Source organism: Lacerta agilis, chromosome 1, assembly GCF_009819535.1.
Source record: "Lacerta agilis isolate rLacAgi1 chromosome 1, rLacAgi1.pri, whole genome shotgun sequence".
NCBI lineage: Eukaryota > Metazoa > Chordata > Lepidosauria > Squamata > Lacertidae > Lacerta > Lacerta agilis.
Genome location: NC_046312.1, coordinates 106,447,052 through 106,465,482, shown reverse-complemented (window position 1 = coordinate 106,465,482; position 18,431 = coordinate 106,447,052). Strand labels below are relative to the sequence as shown.

The 18,431-nt window shown below is 42.4% G+C and overlaps 1 protein-coding gene across 2 annotated transcripts in view; it reads left to right on the top strand.

Moving 5' to 3' along the window:
• The first annotated feature begins 569 nt into the window (after positions 1-569).
• COBLL1 (cordon-bleu WH2 repeat protein like 1) overlaps positions 570-18,431 on the top strand; it is an 81,149-nt gene continuing 63,287 nt past the window's right edge. For both annotated transcript variants that reach the window (XM_033166208.1, XM_033166188.1), the window contains exon 1: positions 570-645. In XM_033166208.1, the coding sequence (XP_033022099.1) occupies positions 599-645 (47 nt within the window). In that variant the 5' untranslated portion in view covers positions 570-598. The remainder of the gene's footprint in view (positions 646-18,431) is intronic.

Below are 18,431 nucleotides of genomic sequence, written 5' to 3'. Positions count from 1 at the left end.
AGGAGGAGACGGCGGCCACAGCCAGCAGCAGCAGCAGCAGCAGCAGCGCGGAGGAACAGGGAAGCTCTGTTTCCCTCTGGCGTTTGCGTCCGGGAAGGCTCCTCGCTGCCAGTTCCCCGCTCCCTGGCGAAGTTTTCCAAGGTGTGGTTTCAAAGGGCAGCCTCCCATCCCTCTGGCGCTCCGTGCCGGGCTCCCGCTGAGCCCCAGGGGAAGCAGCAGGAGGAGGAGGAGGAGGGAAGGAAGGAAGGAAGGAAGGAAGGAGAGAGAGAGAGAGAGGAAGGGAGGTTCAGAGCGGACTGTCTGGGCGCGCGCGGGCAGCCGGAGAAGGAGGCGAAGAATGCGGGGCTGCTGCCTCCTAGGGCGGCGGGACGGCGCGCTCCGTCAGCAGGGGGACGACAGCCCTTGCCGCCTCCTCTGAGCGCGCTCTGCACTGCCCCTCCGCCGCCGCCGCCGCCGCCACAGGTGAGACGGGCGGGCGGCTGCCTTTGCCTGCGTGCCTCGGCGGGGGCGCTTTCCTTTACGCGCCGCCGGAAAAGACCTCTAATCATCTCCTCCACCTGGAGCCTGCAGCCTCCAGCCTCAGCCGCCTCGGAGTGGAATGGACGGCCAGACGTGCGCGGTACCGGCTCGCCTCCCTCCTTCCGGGTAAGCAGCACCCGCAGCCTTTGCCGTGTGCTTCAACGCGCGCGGAAGCAACGCACCCCCCCCCCGCAAGCCTCTGCACATTGATCGAGCAACTTGGCTAAGTTGCAACAAGTTGCCTTTCTGGCGCGCTCCGCCTCCTTTTCTTCTTCCCTGGCCAAGAGGTCGAGAGTTTCGATAGAGGTGGAGGGGGGTGGGTTAGGTGGGGCGTTTGTGTTTAGGGGTGGTGGTTTTGACTCAGCAGAGACCTCAACACATGAAGAACGTGGTCTGTAGAGTTGCTGTGATCGTAGAATCAATGAAATGTAGAGTTGGGAGGGATCCCCAGGGTCATCTAGTCCAACCCCGTGTAATGCAAGAATCTCAGCCGAAGAATCCCCGACAGGTGGTCATCCGATCTCCAAGGAAGGAGAGACCGCCATGTCCCAAGGGAAACCCGTTCGGCTGTCGAACAGCTCTTAGTCGAACAGGGCATTTCCTCTTTGGATTTAGTTTCTGATTCTTCCTGACAGTTGTTGGTGTTCTGTTTGTGGATTGCAGTTAAGACTCGCCGGAGTACTTCTGAGTAAGCATGCTTGCTTAGACTCGCACTGTAAGAAACACGTATTTCATACTCATGTTATGTATCTGTCTTATCTATCTGGATGTGTGTGTGTATCTCTTAAGCTGTGTATAGTATAAACACTTGCTTGGGACTGGGAGCAAGCTGCCTTGCAGGCTGTGGGGCATTTACTTTGGAGTAAACAGATAAATAGATTTGGGCTTAAGGAGTCAATGAAAATGCATAAAATCCGAATACCCATGGTGCACATTTCCACATAAGTGTGCACAGGATTGCAGCCTGTTGTTTTTTTGCGAGAGGGGTTCTATGATATAATGGATAGCCAGTCTGCTATAAAATGCTGAGTTTTTTTCCTGTTACTGTATATTTATAAAAAGTTTGTGTGTGGGAGAAACCCATCCTTAGAAGTAAAATACACAGTGGAAACACTTGGAGAGGGAAAAGGGAGGGGATGTGGACAGAGTGTTCTGGTGAAGAAATAATGCACCTTACAAGTCACCCTGTTCAGATTCAGTAAATACACCCATGGAGGTCAGGTCAACTTGGCTTCATAAAAGGCAATTGTTGGGCTCAAGCGTTTGAAAGGCAATACTGTACCTGGGAATGCTTAGGAATCTGCACAGAGTTTGAAAATCTCCTTGGGCTATGTAGCAAACCATCTTTAGCATGTATGTGACTGTGATGTAGAGTTGAAGGGAAATCTCTCTCTCCGAACAGAAAAGTACGGTATGTGGGGTGTTAGTGGAGGGAACAGCTGTGCTTCTAATAAAGAAAACCTTAAAACAAAAACAAAAATGCAGTTTCTGGCTTGTTATAATCCAGTAGTGCAGGGAAGGCACCACGTGAATAAGTGTGCTTATCATCCTTTGGTTACTGAAAAGAAAAAGCCACTAAACTGAAAAGTTGAAAGTTGCCTCCAGTCCATCGGAATGGTTCGGTTCAGTCATGCTTCCAAGGGGAATTAAGAGTGAATGTTACTCCTGTGTCTCCAGTTCTTTTCACTTCCTTCCTCCTCAGGGGCTGCATCTGAAGAGTTAACAAGTGTGCTGACTGTACTTAGCGTTTGTGTACACAAAATAAAAGAACAGGTAGTTCAGCACATGGCAGCTAGACAATCTGAAAATATTGTTGGACGAACTCAGGTGCTGGCCTTGTCCAAAGAAATTAGGAGTAACGTAGCCAGGCTAAGTAACACTCTGGTCTCTTCCCCAAGGCATTTCATTGTTCGTTTTGTGCAGGTATAAACGAGGGTGTGTGAAATAAGAGTACGCCGCTCTGAAAATAATCTAATCTGTCTTTTGTGTCGGGTTTGTGTGCAAGTATAGTGGAAGCACAAAAGTGCAGATTTCATTTTTCCCTGTAGATTATGATAGGAATTTACTTTAGCGACAGGCCAGAACCTGTTCTTTCATATCATTGTACGTTAATATGTCTTGGTTATAGGCAGGAAATCTGTTGGGACACCAAGCCTATTTTAAAAGCTTAATTATGTGGAAGAAATATTTCTTAGTAGTCTGGATTAGCTGACAGTGTTGCAGGGAGTACTCGCCATGTCTGCGAGCCAGAAAGAGAAGTTGGAAAGAGAAGAATGGGTCTGCTTCTTGTCTGTTGTCCATGCTGAAGCATAGCAAGTAGGGAAACTGTAACGGAAGAAGAACTAATCAGACCTCAAGTGCTGCTTGTTTTAATAATGCGAACAAAGGCTGTTAAATAAAAATAAGATAATAATGCAAAACGCATGTGCTGTGGTTTTGGGATCAGGGCCAAAGGATGTAATGAACACTCCGAAGGGACATGAAGTGGTTCCACAAAGTGAAAAGGCATCTGCCCCAGAACGGTTCCTGGTTGGTAGGCCACCTGCGAACCATATGTAAGGCTGCTCTGAGCTCCATGGAGGGAAGACTAGGGTATAAATAGTACAGATAAGTGGCTGATGGGGTGTTTTTTTTTGTTTCAGGGCACCTGGTGCCTCCTAGCAAATTTCATTTAGGTTGAAGGCCCTCTGCTTTGTCTGTGCCCCTTACTTTGATTCAGAATGGTGGGATATCCTTTGGCTTTTCATAGGACTCTTAAATTTATACCTCTGGGGTTATGGTTTAGGCTGCCTACAGTCTGAATTGTTTTGAATTGTTTTTAATATGTTTGTATTTTTTATTGTTTTATTTTTTATGTTTGCTGTCCTGGGAGGAAGGCCAGGATAGAAATTTAATAGAATAAATACAGTACACAGAAAAGTCAGCTATAAACCAAGTGACCTTTGTTATGCCCCAGTTCATATATTTCACTTAAAACATACGTGCATTTCTACTCCACTTACTCATAAAATGTCTTAGACATGTCATTTTTTTGGGGAAGTGCAAACAGATTGTTATTCCATTTAGGATATGACCAAGTAGCACTCTTCCAGGTTTTGTTTTGCACACTGAAGGTCTCAAATTCATTTACCAGCTTCTCAGGGTAGGGCTGCGTGAGATGCCTGTCTAAAACTTGGGGGAAAGCTGTTTCCAGCCAGAGTGCAATCCTATACAAGTTTCCTCAGAAGCAAGTCCCACTTTGTTCAGTTAAGCTTCCTTCTAGGTAAGTGTGAATAGGATTATATTGTCAAAGGCGTTTCAGGAACAATACCAAAGAAAATACCAAAGAAAACACCATTGTCTCTCTTCCTTGCACGTGGGAGAGTTGTGGGAGAGTTGTAGAGACCTTGCAGAGAAGTTTGCTTATAAAGGCCACGTGCACAGAAGCAAAACCAAGGTAGCTTTGCTTTAGGGAAGGGCTGTCACACAACATAGAGCATAGGTTCTGCGTGAAGAAGGTCCCATTCAGGTTGGGGCTGGGAAGGATTGCTGGCTGAAACCCTGGGAAACTCCTGTCAGGTTAATGAGCTAGATGGACCCATGTATAAGGTGGACTTGGTATAAGGTAGTTTTTTATATGTTCAGACGTAGTATACAAACAGGTACTGTATTGAACTCAGAGGAAATGGTGCACAAGAATGTACTAGGATCTCTGGACTGTGCAACTCTCTCTTGTCCCTTGCCAGTGGATGTCAGCTGTGGGGACTAGGGAGGAAATGATGTGAGCTGAAGCACCCTCGAGTTAGGAATGTCCTTTAGCTGCAGTACATTTAGTCCCCTAAATTAGTGTTTTCTCAGATGTGCTGTTAGGGAGGTATGCTTTGAACAAGATGAGAAAACCATTGTTGAGGTCACCTATAGCCTTCCGGTGACTATATGTGTTTTTAAGATTTCCGCCTCCCCTCCTTCCATTCTCTAAAATGTGGTGTTGAAAAGGAAATATTTGCTAACTTTCATATCCACGTGGTCCTCAACTCAGTGTTGTGTTTTCATTTGTTTGGGGCTGCCATAGTGACTATAGGAAATACTGTAGATATGGCGGCGGGGGGAAGAGACCCATCCGTATACAAGATCAAGTGACTCAGCTAAGTTCCTTTGCTGAGTCATAAATGAGTAACATGCTGTGTATTTCTGGTGTAAGGTTCAGTCCTGGTTTGTAGTAGCTTGGTATCCACTAATCTTTATTTCCCATAATTCTTATTTTTTTAACTGATGGAATTTAACTGGTAAACACGATCCACTGAAACATTTCATTGCAGCACAGCCGTTCCCACGCCTCCGTATCTGAACGAGGTTACTGGAAAGATTGTGTAATCCCCCGAAGGGGACAGTGTTTGTAATAGTAATTTCCTATGAATGAATGAATGAGTGAATGAACAACACAGTTAAGGCAGTCTCTTCCATGAACTGATGTTCATATGTTCTTAGAATGGATGTGGCAGTTAAACCCCACGCTAGCTGAAAGCAATTGATTTTTGAATGAAATATGCATGTGCATTCCTTTATTGTAACATCAAAATGCAGATGCTCCGGCTGTAAACATCATCTGGAGGCTGGAATGAGAAACAGTAGAGATCATATGACTGCTGACAGGAGCAGCAGCTGAAATGCATGATGCGATGCCATTACATTTCTCATATCCACTTTTTTAGCTTCTGTTTCTGGGGGTGGGGGAAATTCATGGTGTGATGAAGTCCTATCGCACGGTTTAGTTTCTTGGATATTATTGGGGAGAGAAGGGGAGGAAAGAGATACGGGGAAGCTGCTTTAGAGGTGGCCACATGACTTCTGTTGCATTCGTTTTTTGTGATTAAGTTGCAGAAGTACACTCCCCACATAGCCCAAGTAACTTCATGTTTCTTAGCAGCTTGTTCATCCTACCAGAAGGCTTTTTTAAACTGAAGCAGCAACTCTCCTGGAGTTGGAGAGAACATAGGGAACAAATACGTGTTGCACTTAAATCATCCTAGTTTCTCTAAGTAGCGAAAAATAAAACAGTTTTAAGGGCAGTGTGTTAAGGTCAGTGTTGCGTGTAGAGGTCCTCAAGCCCACCCCAAGTGATTCACACCGGACACAGAAATTTTGTTAAGGTTAAGACCCTCCCTCTCCCTTAATGTTCCCAGGGGCCCTAGCGTGGCCCTAACCCATGACCAAGGGACGGACAAGCATGGAGAGCCCCTGGATTCCTTTAACGGAATTCCCTGCGCAGCAGCAGCATTGGAGAGGCAGGCACGGCCAACCACTTCCCCTCCACCATCCAAATTAAATAACCAATGCCTAACCGCCAACCTTACAGTTGTGACTAATTGCTACGCAGTAGGCAAAACCCAATGGCCACAGCCAATCTGCCAATTGGGAAAATTCCTACCAGGCCCCTGCCACAAAGCAGACGACCCCATGACAGGCATAGCAAGGTCAAAGCACACACCTATACCGAGGGGGGGACGGGTGGGAGATCCGATGCACGCAGCAAAGAGGGGCAGTTGCTGCGAACGCCCCAAAATATATAACCCCTGAGCTGTCTATCAAACTTTGCAACATGCTATTCTCCCCAACAACCCCAACAGCCCCTATCAGCATCCTAGCTAGCTAATTAAAACCCGCCCCACAACTCCAGCAGGGTGTCTTGCTAGGCCCCAACCGCAACACGTGCTCTCTAGGAAGGAGAACACGCTTTCTAATCACCTCTTCCTCCTTTAGCTCATCCTTGACTCCCTCGCCATCTCAAGGTACGGTTACCCCCCTAGTTCGTTTGCTGCTTCTAGCGTTTGAAGGTTTATTATTATGATTGCTGTGTTGGTCTTTTTAGTAGTGTTGTATCACTTTTTAGTAGCGATAGGCTCCTCTCTTTTTTTTGTATCTCTTATTATCTGTGTGCATTTCTTTCCCCAAAGTTTCTGTTCTTTGCAAAAAGCCGTATCTTTATGATGAAAACAATATTGTATAGATAACTACAAATCGATTCAAAGCTGAATAAAATGCACAGAAAAGCACACTTAGGTAAATATGTGATCTGTTTTGCAAGAGAAGTCGGGATAAGATCAGTATAATTGCTTGGGAAGATTGGCATTTCTCAAGAGAAGTGGGAGGTTGGACAGAGGATCGCATGGCTCTTGCTTACACATTTTACCATACTGTATTGGAATTCCATTCTGCTTTCATTAAGGTTCAGGTTTTGTTATTTTGCTCATGTTACCCACCCTGAGCCTTTCAGATGGGACAGGTTATAAATGATAATTAAGCAGGAACGCTATTGGCTTAACCCCGGCTACAAAAACCCCAGTCCAAAGGAAAATGTGCTAAAATGGCTTGAGCTTTGGCCTGCCCCCATGAGGACGGGAAGTGAACAGTCTGTGAGGCAGACACTAGTCATCTTTTTTTTTTTTTTTTTAGGGAAACCCTGCTCTGAAAAACATATACAAAGAGAAGATATTGGGGTGTATGACGTCAGCTGCCCTTGTAGCATAGTGGTGAGGCAGGGTTTCCCCAAAGTTGTTGGGAGGACTACAATTCCCATCATCCCTAGTTAGCAGGACCAGAGGTCAGGGATGATGGCAGTTGTAGTCCAGAAACAGCTGGAGACCCAAGTTTGGGGAAACGCTGGGTAAGAGTGTCAGACTTGGACCCAGACCCCCAGGTTCAAAAATCCTGTAAGTCGTGAACTCCATTGGAAGCCCTTTGGTGATTTACTCTCTTTCAGCCTACCATACAAGGTTGCAGTGTGGGTAAAAAAGGAGGGCGATAACCTTTTATACTACTTTGGAATTTATCGAAGAAGGAACAAGATAAAAATGTAGTAGTAATAACTATAACAAGGGTTAGAGAAGTTTGTGTGACAAACATTGAGAATGGAGAGGAAGAATGATCAATGAAATTCTGTAAACCGGTCCTTTCTGCTGCAGCTAAATAATATACAAAAATATATGTATATACATAAAATACAATAAATACTTTTGCCTTTAAGCCACTTAATGCTCATCCCCACTTCACCCCCCCCCAAATTTCACTATTTATTTACCTGAAGAGAGGCTAGCGAACATCACATTGCAAAATAAAAAAAACCATCAGTCCGACCTGAAAGCATACAATTACCTATACATTTACCGGTAAGTTGGCTGCTCAGAATCAGGTTTAAGCACTTCCCTTTCTCCTGCAAACTTGTTATGCACTGCAGCCAGTTGAAATTTGGAAGATGACGGTAAGCTGCAGTGTGTGAACGTTTCCTTTGAAAATATCTGTAGACATACCGGTAATTCCAAGCAGGCAGTTTCAAAACCCAGTGTTTAATTTTCTTTTATTGCTTTATTATGGAAGGTGCTAAGATGACCTTGTGGCAAGGAGTGTGGAAAGTGATTCTGGTAGTTGTAGTACCTCTTCTCTGTTCTGAAACGAAGCTGGCGCCAAGTAGGCCTATGACGCAGGGCTGTAGTGTTTTTAATCCTGCTGTGTCCAGGAATTGGTGTGGTTCCTAGTATAGCTTGCCAGAAATCCTCATTGCGTGTTTGAAATATCTTCAGTGCTGATGTTGTAGTCTTTCACCACTGGAGAGTGTTGCTGTGGGAAGCAGATCAAGGGAGCTTTTGGGGGTTGGGGAATGTAGCTACCAGGGTGGGGAAAAAAAGATGTGTGGGAAGATAATGTGCACATATGGAGCAGAAGCAATGGTGTGCAAGCAGAATTTAGCTCAAGATGAATGCTGTCCTGTCAGAAGTCTATAAACAAATGATAGGGCTTATGGATGACTGTGTTGAAGGTATATTTTAAGAGAGAAAAGAGAAAAGAACTTGAGAATATTACTGAATATGTTATTGTGTATATGTGTGTTCTGCAGGAAAATATACCGTATTTTCTGGCGTATAAGACAACTGGGCGTATAAGACGACCCCCAACTTTCCCAGTTAAAATATAGAGTTTGAGATATACTCGACCGCAGATTCTCCACCCGGCGTATAAGACGACCCCTGACTTTTGAGAAGATTTTCCTGGATTAAAAAGTAGTCTTATACACCAGAATATACAGTAAATGCATTTGGGTGCTTTCTATAATAGTATGGTGCTTTTATTCTTAAGTTTGAAAACAGCTCTTATTGCTAAGCATTTTCATACTTGGAAAAACTGTTTTGACAATTCCGTGTTGTGATTTTGTTTTAGGTGTGAAAACAGTTAGGAAATGGAATCGGTAAAGAGCAAGAACACCATACTATTACAGAAGGCATATTAAATGCATAAATATACAATAAAGCAGTTAGCAATATGTAAATCTGGTGTGCTAGTATGGCACCCATAGGCAAAACAATGCCCCTGAACAGCACAGTGCTCTTAGACACCCTCAGTCTCAATATTTTGACCCTTACCCAGCCTACCACTGCATCCAGTCACCGGCTTAAAACAGTCTTTAGGTTTGATACAGCAAGGTTCTTCTTATTCTGAGTTCGAAACCATACCGGACCTTGCTAACAGCTTTATTGCTAGGAGGCAGTCCGCCTCAAAACAATATTTCCAGTGAAAACTAAGCCTGTTGAGGCCTAAACAACATTTTGGATAAAGCCGGCGGCCATTTTGCGTGGGGGTTCCGTTCCCGGCCACCATATGCGTTGGTGCAACGTGTATAAACGGGCCCCCCTGCCTTGTTCTGCTCTTCTCCTGTTCTACTGTACCTTCTTCCAGATCCAAAAGGACCTGTTCATTGGCGATCACACGTCAGTGGGACACGTCTAAAATGGTCGCCGCCTGTACCTACTTGTAGCATAAATCTGCATCTTGAAGGCCTATGTCTTGCATGGCAAAATATATGCCAGCTTTTAAAAGAAAAAGGAACAACTGCTACACTAATGCATGAGGAAGCATGCCTGGTAGGCGTTGCGGGTTAAAGTATTTAGCGCATAAGTAGTTTTATGTCATATAGATAACAGTGGCTATATGCCAGTTGTTTATATATAAACACTGTTATATTGTGTTTTTTTCTTTAAGAATGATCTGAGGGTTCTGCGGTGATTAAGGGAAGAATCTTCATCTATCTGGGAGGTGTTGCCCTAGGGAGCCTGAATGTTTGTCAGCTGCTGAATATGATGAAAAATTGTTTTCTTTTGTTGATTTGGCTGAGTGCAGCAGGACTCTCATGAACTCTTAAAAAAATATATATACTGAGAACTATGAGAGAGAGAACGCCTTCTTCAGCAAATTCTTAAGACTTGTAGAAGATTGCTGAGTAATATCTGCATTATTCTTTCTTATTCATAAACACAATTAAAATGCAGTGGACAAGAGTTTGCAAATAACACTGGGGCATGTTTGGCATTTGTGGAAAGATTTGTGGCATCGCGAAGGAGGTTGAAACCTGGCAGAAGGCGAGGCCTTTGACAGGGACTTTTGCATCCCACAGCAGTTTCAATCCAACTCTAGTCCCTGTAACCTCACTTCTTGCAGTGAGGAAACTGCCAGGAGGTCCTCAGAGCTGGATCTGTTTCCAGAATGAATGATGGGCTGAAGCAGTTTAGGGCTTTAAAGGTCAGCACTTTGAATTGCACTTGGAAATTTACTGGGAGCCAATGTAGATCTTTTAGGACCGGTGTTATATATGGTCCGGTGGCCGCTCCCAGTCACCAGTCTGGCAGCCGCATTCTGGATTAGTTGTAGTTTCCAAGACACCTTCAAAGGGTAGCCCCATGTAGAGCGCATCGCAGTAGTCCAAGGAGGAGATAACGAGAGCATGTACCATTATGGCGAGACAGTGTGCAGGTGTACCAGAAGAGCCTGCTGGATCAGGCCCGTGGTCAACCCAGTCCCAACATTGTGTTCTCACAGTGGCCAATCAAGAAGCCCAAAAGCAGGACCTGAGCACAACAGAACTCTTCCCTCCTGTGGTTTCTAGCAACTGGTATATTCAGAGGCATAGTACCTTTGACAGTGGAGGTAGTATAGAGAAATCAGAAAAGTCTCTATAGTATCTCATTATGTAGAATATAAATCGCAATAAGGCAGGGATTAAATATCAAAGTAATGGATAAAAACAATACATGAAACAATCCAACCACAGAAAAGACAAATCACCAAATGTCAATTCATAATTGCACAATAACAAGGGCAGTTCAAAACAACCCAGAAGCCTAAAATAAAACAGTATCTTCCAACAGGCTGTACAAGAAACACCCAATTAATTCATATTGCAATAAAACCCAAGAACCATTAGTATTATCCATAAGCTTAAAAACTGCTCGATTTAACAGCCTGTAAGACAAGAGGTGGTGGCAAATCTTTGGAAGCCCAAAATGTGCTGGATGTTAAGTAATCTACTTTGTTAGTATGGGAAACGTGGCTCAGTCTTATTTAAAAGGCGTCTTGGAACAGCCCACAGAGCAGTGTGAACAATGCTTGTTCTGTGTTAGTCTAACAGAAGCCGTGCTCTGACATTCCTTAAAATACCAGTGGCCGAAAGAATTTCTGATGTGGCCTGATGACTTTCCCAAATTCTGCCTCGATTAAATTAGAAACCTAAACAGTGTTGCTTTAAGATGCAGTGCCGTTTTGTTTGTGTGCTTCTGAGGAAGACTTTGTGACTTTTCCTTTTCTGTTAATAGTAGTTCATCTGAAGAACACTTGGAATTGTAACAAGAGGGCACTGAAGGGTCTGGAACTCTCAACTCTCTTAGCCATTTCAGTCCTGAGTTTCGCCTTTTAAGTACAAAGAGATTTTGATTTCCGATGTCTTTCTCTCTCACTCTCTGTTAAATGAAACATTAACTCATCCTATAGAATAAGGCAGCTTCTCCCAACCTGGTTTGATCCAGGCGTTTTGAACTACAATTCCCATCACCCCCAGACCATTAGCCATGTCTGGCTGGAGCTGATTATAGTCCAAAGCACTTGGGAAAGTTTAGAAAGACTAGAAGAAGGCAGCTGAAGCTGAATTTAGTTAATGCATGCATGCCTTTTGCTTGGTAACCTATGTGACCAAAGAAACCAGTGCAGATCACCCAAACTGTTGGAGTTTCTATACCACATCATCTCCAGTACATCCCCCTACTCCCAATAGAGATAGTTCACATGTTCAGCATTCACATGAGTCCCTGAGTGGTGTAGGATAAACCATGTACATGCACATCTGAATTAGCACATAGACCAAAAAGAAATCAGAAGATGAACGTAGAAGTGGATCACAAGAGTTTCCATGGTTTCAGTCTAAATAGCTGTATTGCTTAGTTTCAAATATTCCCTGCAAATAGTCTTGTGTCATCTGTCCCTTTCTAACTTTTTAAAATCAGAGTACTTTCCCTAACTTTCGAACATAAAAATTGCATCCCTTTTGGAAAATAATCATATGCTCCTCACAAAACCTATTAGAAATATACTTCCTGTTTGTGTGCCCATTGAGTAAGTAAGCAAAACATTAAGCAAGCTTTGGGAATCGTTTGCCATAATAGGTTCAGGTTCAGCCACTAATCTTACCAGAAATGTGGTGGGAAGCTTGCAACAGGCTCTTCCTGTTGTACAGATAACAATGAATATTGTTTTCTTTGTTGTCATTGCACTGACTTTCACATGCTTCCAATTTAAATTGTTTGCAGCTGTTTTTCAATCAGAGTTAAATCAGACAATTAAAGAAGGGAGAGGAATACCTGAGTACCTCCCTATTGTTTAGCAAAGCGTTGCAAGTTTACCAACTTTTCCAAAAGCCACTTAATATGTTTAATGTTTAGGTAGACAGGCAGAACAGATCTGATATTGCAGAATGATGCAGATTGTGTCTTCGCTTAGCTATGTTGTGTAATAATAGGAGGTGTGTGGGTGCTTTTTATTTTTAAAGTATTAGGTGGGTTAACATTTGCGGCCTAGGGAACATACAAAAGTTAAGTGTGTAGTATCTCGGCCAATTCAGGAAAGTGATTTTAAAATATCCCTTGCTCCCTTGGTTTGCTGCAGACTTACGTGCTTTCCTTGCTCCAACCCCTGTGTGGCTGAGAGAAGATTGAGAATCTTCTGCTTCCACTTCATATTGGCTGCAGTTTAGTGTGTTGTCTGAAATGCAAACAGTAGTTAATCTTAACTGGATGGGTTTTTTTTAAACTAGCCAACTTCATATCCTACAGTTTGAAATTGGTTTGTTTTGACAAACCACAGTTGTGATTAACCTCAGTTTGTCTGGGTGTGGCTATGAAGAACAAACCATGGCTACTCTAAAATGGAAGCCAGAGCTTCTAAACCTCCTCCTCTTGGAGAAGAACAAGGCAGGTAGGGTGCATGAGTCTCATTCTTGCTGTGACTTGTCCTCATAACACTAAACTATGGTTCAAATTTCAGCTTTATGTGTGAATGAGACCACTGAGTTAGACCATTGACTGTTTAGCTGTGTACTGACTACAGTGCCTGGGTTTGAGACAAAGAGTGCTATTAGGAGATGGCAGGGATTGTACCTTGGACCTCTTGCTTTTAAAGCATATACTGTACCACTGATGAAATCATTGTTGTGAATTCATTGACAATTGTCGACATTGGTGTCACACATCTAGGCCGCATCAGCTCACCATCATACGTATTGATTTACTCATGAGAATTGGTGATCGTTATAAAAGATGAGTCAAAATGTGTGTTACAGAGGACCAGACTTGTGGTTCTTCTGTTTCTCTCGTTTCCAAGTGGTATTGGAATGGAAATAGTTGCCGCCACGGTAACTAAGATGTGTCTTTTGTCTGTCCAGCTTTAGTTCAAATGGATTGATATGCAAAATTGTAAAAAGAGGTGGACATGAGATTTGGAGATCAAATGCTGCAGCTTTATTAAAATAACTGAAATTAGAAATAAACAGTAGGGTGAGCAAAGATGGGAGTAATTAAGCCACCTGCACCTGCCAGGGGAACTGGTATGACTGTGCAGCCACAAACAGCCAGGGCTCAAGCCTGAGCCACCTAAATAGCATCCGTGGGCTAATCTGTAAGGAGGTGAGTAGCAGATAAACACATAGAAGCTGGCTGGCTCTGCTGTGTAATGCCTGCCCAGACCCTAGCCCAGAGCCACAGAGCACCATGTAATCCTTACAGTAGTTACAGAAGCAGGAGTTGCCACCACGATAATATATCTAGAATACAGAAATCAGACAACCAAGTTCCTAACAGTATACTGTTTTTATTTCCTAGACCTGGACAGTAGCACAAATATGGTGCTGATAACTATCCTTGACTGCAAGTAAATACAAAAGCAGGATCCTATTCCTGTCCCAAGAGAGTTGTCTCTTAGAATTAATTAGAAACACAAAGACTATGCTTTCTAAGTTTACTTGTGTTTCTAAATTCTGCTCTCTCTTTATCAGAATGGCCAAACACTATGAAGGCGAGGTTTTTATTGGAATATTAAGAAACCTTAACGTTCTCTTCCCTTCTGGTTGTGCAAGTATTAAAAATCATTCTCCTGATACTGCTCTTCCAGTCCTTAATAGTGCAGATGCCTTACTGTGCCTGTGAATAAATATTGCAAATCACAGGAACATTGCAAGCTTGAGAAATACTCTTCTTTTTCTTGGGATGAAAAGGAACACACCCAAAAATTACCTGGCATAAAAAACCCACTCTGGTCTGTCTCTCTATTTATAGTGGTGTAGTCCTTGGTTTTAATTCTTTTCCATCCTCCAAACAGCCAGCTCTTCATTCTGCAGTTCCTTACGCTGAAAAGCAGCCAAAAAAAGCACAGAAGAGGGAGGTGGTTGTGGTTGTGGAAGGATTTCCAGCTTGCCAAAACTCAACCCAGAGCAAATTTGTTTATGGCATAGTTGTGTAAACCTTTGGGAATCACGTTCATGGAACAGCTGAAAGAATCACCCTTTGCAGTATTGCCGGCTGGTAAAGGATAGGCTTTGTGTAGTGTACAGGCAGGGCTTGAATAGTTTACTCAACACCAACAGGTTGGGTTCCCAGAAGAAAGTGCACTTTTGTCATGACAGCTCGGAGGCTTCCCTCCTCCCTCCTTCTCATTATACAAGTAGTCATTACTCTGATGCAGTCATAGAAACTCTGCTTGCTTTCAGAAGGTAAGTAGCTGGGATTTTGTTGGTGTAGTCAGTGCTATCCTTTCAGAGTGAAGACTACAATAACAATTATACTTTTAATTTATGCCCTGTCCCCTGATGAAGTTTTGTTGCATATTCATCAAAGATGCCACTTTGAGTTGCAGTTTGGTGTATAATTCCTTTTTTCTTAAAGTTAGCTTTTATCAACAAGTTTCAAATATAAAAAAGCAAAGTAACTATAATAACAAACATTATCTAACTCAGACCTTGAATTTCAAACAGAGTTAAGTTCTCTGTAACATGCTGGCATCCCTTGCCCCCATTTTTACTCTCAGCAGATTTTAATTATGGAATTAAAGGAGAGATTTTGATGACAGAATATTGCAGTACTAGTTCTGGTGAGCAAGAAGTGGCAAATGTGAACCGAATTTGCCACGGCATTTCCCCTCCGGAATATTGAGGTTTCTTCTCTTTCTCTAGTACAGGTTTATAAAGTCTCAGATCAGAAGAAACCATTCATTCAGTGTTCATGTCGCCATCATAATTTTGAAATTCACAAAGGTGAATCAATAGGTTGTCCATACTTAGACATTTAGGTATTCACATCTAACTAATAAATGAACTTGGGGTGTGGGAATCTGGGTAAGCATATATTTAAAATGAATATTAATATATATTAAAATCTATATTGCAAAGCATATATCAAAAATAATTTTTCAAATATTTTATATTAATTGATGAATCGGGAACCTAAAGAATAATAGCTTCATGAGCCATCAGTTTGATTACCAGATCTTTAAAACGTGTAAATTGCCTTATATTGATCATTCCCAAAGCATCTTGAGAGTTTGCATTTTTCTTCCTGCTTTTAGGAAACGGAGATATTACTTCAGTGGGCACAAATTTAATACAGTAATGTACATTTGGGTATGCACTGTATTTAAATATTTTATACTGTACCTGATTGGCTGCTTCAGTTCAATTGTGGCCTTTTGTTTAAGATATTGCTTGCCTCTGATTTGGTGATTGAAAACTGATGTGGAAACATGTGAAATACTTGCTGTTGGGTAAGCAAAGGTTAATGTAGTCCTGAAATTACCGGTATTTCCTAGAATCATAGAATGGTAGAATTGAAGGTGCCACAAGAGTCATCTAGTCCCAACAACCCGCAGTGCAGGAATTTTTTGCTCAATGTGGGGCTCGAACCCACAACCCTCAGATTAAGAGTATCGTGCTCTACCAACTTATTGGACTTTCTCTGCATACTGATTTAACAGTGAGCTTCTTCAGCCAGTGAAAATGAAAGTAGTTGTTAAACAAACATTTAAAATGCATCGGTAAAATTAGTAGCTGACGTATTCTGTAAACAGCCTTAGGGGTCAATATACTGGCACCGCGTCAGATACTGGTTTGCTAATTGCGCTTTTGGTGTTAGTTACGCAGCTAACACCATTCGTTGTAACCTGGTTTCTGGTATGTCAAAAGTTCGCATTCTGGAAAATTTTACACTCATGTATGAGTTTTTAAATATTTAATTTGGATAAAGCCCTTTTACATTTTTTAAACCAGACATCTGAACTTATGATGCGAAACAGATGGCTTTATTTCAACATTTTGTTGTCACATTGCATCCACTTAGATTGTTTAGCTATGTCCTGATTTCTTTCTTTCCTTTTTTTTTTTTGCAAAAGATTGAAGATAAAATCCAGATGCTTCTCAGATAATGCCAATGGATGTTTCTTTCACTGGTATTTTAGAGCAGCCCATCTTTTAGGGTTTGGTGTATTGAAAACAGTGCAGCAGACTGGCGTGATCCAGAGATTGTGAAGAAGCCAAAACATTAGCTAAAATATTTGCATTAACAAGCCACTCATTTGGATGACATATCAAATTATTCCCATGGATACAAATGCAAATGTCTAATTATTGAAACATGTTTAGAAATGGTCCTGTTTGCTGAATTTGATTTTTTTTAAGAAAGAAAATTGACTTGACTTATGGGATTGTACAGTATTTGGAAACAGTGGCATGGATTTACTTGCTCCAACAAAACGTATTTGTTCACATGAATCAATCCTGTGTCAGTAATCAATCGCCATACTGTTCTTTGCTGCTGTCAACAGGATGATGTGGGTCAAACTAGAACCTGGTTTAGAAAAAAAACCACCCCTGTCACAGTTAGGTAAAGATTGTGTTTCATTGAACCTGTATATCAGTGACAACTGTGGAATGTTACTAAGAGTTTAGGAGTGGTTTTTGTTGGGTAAGCTAACATGCCCTGCTCGCCTGATTGCCAAATCATTGGCATTGCTACAGTTGCTGCTTATCATAGCTGGCTCTCAGAACAGAGATTAAAATCATGACCCAGTTTCAGTCTGTGGTCTGAGAGCAAACTATGGTCTGTTTTGCATGTCTCGTTAAATAATAGTTAACAACAAACCATGGTTAAATGTTGAATGCACAGGCTGTTGGTGCATACTGTTAAAAGGTTTCTTACTCCAAGTGGCCCCTCTTTATGCTGTGGGCAAGTTGCCAGGAAACAAACTAGAGTCTCGCTTGCTGCGATGTCTCTCTAAAGAAACCATGTCAACCATGCACCAGCACATTGCTTGTTCATACGAAACAATAGTTTGTTTTTTAACTGTGGCCTAATGCCATTTGGAAACTGAGTTGGTGTGGGCTGTCAGCAGTTATTCCATATCTGGAGTGGATGGATAGAAGAATACTTTGTGGATTTTTCTTTTTCTTTTTTTTCTTTTCTTTTTTTCCAAGCACGGATTTTTCTTTTTCTTAAAACAGGACAGCATAAGAATGGTATGCGTCCATAAATGGCTGTACAGTGACACACATAATACTTCGGTTCCATGTGTATAATATGACCCACTCTTTGGCTTTGCGTTTTGCAGCGGGGGAGTAGCCGAGATGCAGAAATAGCAGAGAACCATTTTTTAAAAGTGGAATTATTGGTGGACTGAGCCAAGAGAGAGGGTGATGTTGGGACACATGTGTGTCATGTCTTCTTTCCAGAAAATAGTTGGAAGAGAGTTGCATAGGTCCTTCTCACTGTCTAGCATTTTAATAAAAAAAGAAAGAAACTCTCTTATTAGTGAAATGGCAACTCGTTATATTTTTTACAAAATAGTATATTGGTTGCTTTATATGTAATGAAATTAATACTACCTACATGCACACAAATGCAGACATACATTATTTTTAACTCTGGTTAGACAGCGTCTTTGGGGGGCAAAATGTTCATAAATATAGTCATACCTCTGGATTCGTTAGCTGCGGGTTGCGTTCGTCACAGGATACGAATGCGCCAAACCAGGAAGTACTGGAATGGGTTACTTCTGGGTTCAGCGATTCATGCATGCGCAGAAGTGCCAAATTGCACTGCACACATGTGCAGACGCAACGCTTCATGATGCGTTCTTCTCCTTTTGCGAACGGGGCTCCGGAACGGATCCCGTTTGCAACCTGAGGTACCAGTGTAAATTTATTCATCCTAATTCTTAACTATGTGAGATAGGCAAAGCTGCTGACATGCCTAAAGCATGTACATTCTGAGCAGGCTGTCAAACTACACTGTCCATTGTGCACACTGCCCCCTTCTTCGTTCCATTAATGTTTTTACCTGTTCGTTTCATTTCAGCTTATCCTTTGTTACCTTAGTGCTGATACCTTCTACGCACATGTATTGCTTTCTTGCAAGACTTTAGGTTTGGCTTCTTCTTCTTCTTCTTTTTGCCTTGAAGGATGGATGTTTCAGTGTTAAGATGAGGTTGTTGTTTAGTCGTTTAGTCATGTCCGACTCTTCATGACCCCATGGACCAGAGCACACCAAGCACTCCTGTCTTCCACTGCCTCCTGCAGTTTG